Source organism: Oncorhynchus kisutch, unplaced genomic scaffold (assembly GCF_002021735.2).
Source record: "Oncorhynchus kisutch isolate 150728-3 unplaced genomic scaffold, Okis_V2 scaffold906, whole genome shotgun sequence".
Taxonomy (NCBI): domain Eukaryota; kingdom Metazoa; phylum Chordata; class Actinopteri; order Salmoniformes; family Salmonidae; genus Oncorhynchus; species Oncorhynchus kisutch.
In genome coordinates this window covers 107,502-112,571 of record NW_022262851.1, presented here as the reverse complement: position 1 = coordinate 112,571, position 5,070 = coordinate 107,502, and the positions used below count along the sequence as shown (strand labels likewise).

The 5,070-nt window shown below is 41.5% G+C and overlaps 1 protein-coding gene across 2 annotated transcripts; it reads left to right on the top strand.

Annotated features, from left to right (window-relative positions):
- Positions 1-1,671: 1,671 nt before the first annotated feature.
- LOC116363054 (sentrin-specific protease 8-like) lies at positions 1,672-4,312 on the top strand. 2 transcript variants are annotated; one of them, XM_031816972.1, is made up of 2 exons: positions 1,672-1,980; positions 2,485-4,312. In XM_031816972.1, the coding sequence occupies exon 2, from the start codon at positions 2,529-2,531 to the stop codon at positions 3,165-3,167; it is 639 nt and encodes a 212-aa protein (XP_031672832.1). In that variant the 5' UTR covers positions 1,672-1,980; positions 2,485-2,528; the 3' UTR covers positions 3,168-4,312. The 2 variants fall into 2 exon arrangements, with proteins under 2 accessions (XP_031672832.1, XP_031672833.1); XM_031816973.1 differs by having other exon boundaries at positions 1,810-1,975.
- The last annotated feature ends 758 nt before the right edge of the window (positions 4,313-5,070 follow it).

Sequence of the window (5,070 nt, the reverse complement as noted above, 5' to 3'; positions counted from 1 at the left end):
TTTCAGGTATACAAGCTCCAGCCATGGACACTCCCCAGAACATCATATCATGACTATTCATTGGATGTTAACCATAGAGTTAACTCTATGGTGCTTTCCCAGCATGCAGCTGTGTCTTCTCAGTCCCAATGCATTCCTCCAGACCCACTCTGATCACCTGTGCAGAGGATGGGCCAAAGTAACAAGCTTTATGGAGAATATAGTTGTAGTACCTGGGAGCTTTATTAGACATATGTACTGGATACACATGGTATACACAGTCCAATGAAGTGGTTACTTGCAGGCTCGACAATGCAACAACAATAAGAAATAAAAGTTAGTGACTAAACATTCGTTATATTTTAGTCATTTCAAAATGTCTTGTTGTTGCTCAGCATTGAGTAATCGCTTCCCATCATACCCATATCAGACTCCAGAGGCTAAACAATATCCAAGCTACAGAAGACATGTATAGAATACAGGCTATAGCCTCTACACTGGCATTACAAACAATAACATTCTACAAAGATCATCTAAACATTCTCAATCAACTCAGTATGAGGATAGGTGAGGTTGAGGGATAAGTAGTGGATAAGGCTATGGAACAAATGTTATGGGCTAAGGAGTGCTGCTCTGGGCAGGCCCCATGATTCAGCAGCTTATTCACCACGTTAGACCTCCTCTACAATCCACTGCTTTGCAGTCTGTACTGCATCCACTGCATTATCAGCTATTCTGGCTGACCTCCACTAAATAATACATGCAAACATTTCCCCGCCCCAGACAGAGAGAGACAACACACCTCTGCTATTGCTCTCAATTGTTGTTCGATTACTTTGTGTCAAAAGAGGGTGGTCTGAGATCACTTGAAGTTGGCGGGACATTGTAACCTTCCTATTTTGCTTGATACATTTGATGGGATACAATGCATCTGCATGGACGTTGACAGATACTGTCTTGATTTGACTTGAATTAATTTGGTTTAAAAACTATAGTGCGTTAGGTTCTAAACTTCCGGTTCCCTTGACATAAACTACAACATCAGTTATCTAACAGCTCATGACAATAACTTACTACTCGAAAGCAATAGACTTTTGTAATAATGGGTGTCCCACTACTGACAGTAGTCAAAATAACACATTTTGTATGCAAAGATGTGGTTTCTTTAATACACGCACAAAGTGGTCAAGCTTTAATCCAGTCAATAAATTAACACAGCGTTTCAAGTAATGGTAACTACACGCAATAAACTCCCTGTGGCTCAGTGGGAAGGGTAGTTCATCGCGCGATGAATGGAATTCCAAAAATCATATCGTCAATAGCAAAACCTTGCGTATTGGTACCATACCCCAGTGATTGGTACATACATATATATTTATACACACATGAACAGCCTCGTTTTGGACAGTAACAACACTTCTTACCTTACTACATCAATGAACGTTAATCCAAATCTGTTGTGCGCGGAAGCCTTCTCGTTTGGGACAGGGGATTTAGCACACAAATGCAACTCTCAAATCTGATTTTTAATTCCCTGGGTTTCCTTAAACAACTGCGCCTTCGTTCTTCTCTCCAAATAACTTCCCCCGAAAATTATTCAAAATTCAGATCAGTCCCGAACAGTGACGAATATTTGTCCTATTTTCTTCTCTTCTTAAAATGTATTAAAAGCAGCCCTTCCTATCCCCGGTGACGTTCGATGAAACCTCTGCTGCCTTTTCCCTTTGCTAAACAGTGCGCGCTCACGCTACTTGATAGGCGGGGTGAAATAATCAGGGAGGGAGGGTTTCCCAGAGAGGTTCGAGGGGATTGGATGTACCGACTCATTCAGCGAATCACCCGCATGGACAGAGCGGGTCTCGGAAAGCCCACTTGCCCCGCAGTACTGTCGCAAAATGTTTACAGTAGTGGAGCAGTTTGTACTCGTTTACGTTTCTTACTGCAACGAGGAAGGAAGTTTGCATTTTTTCATGGACCTTTTTAGTGAATGTGTCTGGTAAGGTATGTGAAATAAAATGTTCGTTTGTTTATTAATTTCGTACATCGTAAAACCAACTGCGCATGCCAAACCCATTGGCCTGGGAGTCAACACTAGCTAGCATATTAAAACGCAATGCAGCGCCAGCAACCCTGCCAACTTTGACCAAAATAAAAATGTTTTAGCTATAACTAGCTAACTTAGTGTGTTGTTAGATAGGCTTTATAGCTATAGTACTAATTGTGAGATTGAAGATTATATCCAGTAGAAGTTTTATTTATTTATCCATAGCTAATCAGCCTGCCAACATAGCTACGGTTGGTTAGCTATCTGGAAAGTACTTTCAGCACCTAGGCTATAGCTAACTAGTAGAAAACCTCATTTTTGTGGCTCATACACTCAACTACTGAATTAGCTAACGCTCATTCCTGAAAAATCTGACAAGATGACAGTTTGTGATTGTGTAGAGTAGTGTTGCTTCATCTTTCACTTAATCTCCCCAAAACCGGTTCCTCCATGTTTTCCAGACTGACCCTGTCTACCTGTCCGCCCCCACCCTGCCTTGGAGAGAATGGATCCCGTTGTGTTGAGCTACCAGGACAGCCTCCTGCGGCGCTCTGATGTGGCCTTACTGGAGGGCCCTCACTGGCTCAACGACCAGGTCATCGGCTTTGCCTTCGAGTACTTTGCTGCTGAGCTCTTCAAGGGCCTTGGCGAAGCGGCCATCTTCATCAGCCCCGAGGTCACCCAGTTCATCAAGTGTGCTGCCTGCCCGGAGGAACTAGCCCTGTTTCTGGAGCCGCTGGGGCTAGCTTCCCGGCGCTGGGTCTTCCTGGCTGTCAACGACAACTCCATCCAGACTGCCGGCGGATCTCACTGGAGCCTGCTGCTGTTCTTGCGCGACGGCGGCCATTTTGCCCACTACGACTCGCAGAGTGGTGGCAACTCGCTTCACGCCCGGCGGATCGCCACAAAGCTGGAGCCCTTCCTGGGGTCGGGGAGGAAAGTGCCCTTTGTGGAGGAGCCCTGTCCTGTGCAGCAGAACAGCTATGACTGCGGCATGTATGTGATCTGTAACGCAGAGGCCTTGTGTGAGAGGGCCAGAGTGGAGGGCTCGCCTCGCCTCCCTGTCCAGACCATCACCCCGGCCTACATCACTCAGAAGAGGCTAGAGTGGTGCAGACTGATCCAGAGACTGGACAGAGATTGACCTGGGGAGCTATGTTCTCCTCCTCCTCAGCACTAAGCGTGTCCTCAATGTACTCAGAAGAGGAGAGCCTTCAGGAGTTTTAAGGTCAATGAAGGAATGCACTGGATCTACATTCACAATCACAAAGATATTGCCTTTGAAAGTAAAAGATTGAAGCCTTGTTCCAATATTTCAGGCTTCATACAACAATTGCTGTCATATTTACTCCTTATAAAGCCAGAACAACACATGTGAACACTGCACCTGCATGCCTATACAATATGTTTAATTTATTTTCTATGTATCATATTCAGCACAAGGAGCGGGTTACAAATCAACGTTTATTTGTCGCATGACAGAATACAACAGGCGTAAACCATCCAGCTAAATGTTTCCTCAACAGAGTTCAATATCAGAGGTAGGAAATAGAAAGTCCAGAATAGGATCTTACAAAAAGCACATAAACAACACTAGGTCAGGTATAAAAATAATAATAAACACAGGAGAAATGGACATCTTGAAAAGAACGACACGTTTTCTCTTCACTGTATTTCATTTGATCTTGTAAGAAAATGTTTAAATTGTTTACAATGATTTTTGCTCAGGTTTGCTGTAAATAAATTAGAATTGATATGAAGAATATATCTTAGAATGTTAAATATACAGTAACCCCACAAGGAAGAAATGTTTGGATGCAATTCTACCTGTTGATCATGGTCAAATGATGGTTGTGTGGTGGCACCAGTTCCACGATCCTCTCCGTTTACTAAACCTACAAATAAAACCTAGTCCTCAGTAAACCATTAACATTTACACAGTATCTCCATGATACACTTCCAATAAACCAAGCAAGGAACATGAAAGTGCCATATCTTATATATGAGATTATATGCATATAAATGAGAGAAATTAATTTAATGTTGAAATTGGTACAGTATTTTGGATGATAATAAAGGAATGAATCTGATATCAATAAGCAGCCCAATTTGGTTCCACTTTGTGTCAGTAGCATGCAACCAAATACATGATTCAAAATCAACAAGAGTATGAATAATGAATTGAAGTACTAATGTAGTAATGACATATCAATTATTTATTTATTCATTACTGGCTGAGGCAATGATGAACACCTGAAGAATAGAAAACCCATTCGATCCTGGAATGAATCACAAGGTCCCGGTAATTCCATTCCTTCATTAGTCCCGTTTAAGGCTCTATTCAGTCTGTATCGCTGAAGCGTTACAGGTCATTTCCGATCGAGACGATTTCCAGTCAGAACGCCAAATGTCAGGCAATAGAAGTGTAATTAAAAAGACTGTTTCTAGTGTAATAGTAGTGTAATTAAAATGACTGTTTTTAGTGTAGTGCAATAGTAGTTTAATTATAAAGACTTTTTGTAGTGTATTGTAGTAGTAGTGTAATTAAATAGACTGTTTCTAGTGTAGTGTAATAGTAGTGTAATTAAAATGACTGTTTTTGGTGTAGTGTAATAGTTGTTTAATTATAAATACTTTTTGTGTATTGTAATAGTAGTGTAATTAAAATTACTGTTTCTAGTGTAGTGTAATTAAAATTACTGTAGTATAGTGTAATTGTAGTGTAATTGAAAGGACTGTTTGTAGTGTAATTATAGTGTAATTAAAGGACTGTTGCCTGACATTTGGCGTTCTGACTGGAAATAGGCCTGTCCCCTTACCCTCTTCACACTTCATGTAGGTCTGAATGAATTGGATAGATAGAAACATAAACATGCATGCTTCAACTTGCCCTCTGATCTACACAGGTGCTTAGGATGAAGTAGGGGGTTGTTTCTGGGAAGATCTAGATTTCCCTCCCAATGGGCAGCCAGTCATCACAAACAGTATTATTACACAACTCCTCAGACTATATCCATCTGGGGATACAATACATAAACTTCCCGACA

Coding starts and splice junctions, on each gene's coding strand:
- LOC116363054 (XM_031816972.1), top strand. CDS start 2,529: ATGGATCCCGTTGTGTTGAGCTACCAGGACAGCCTCCTGCGGCGCTCT.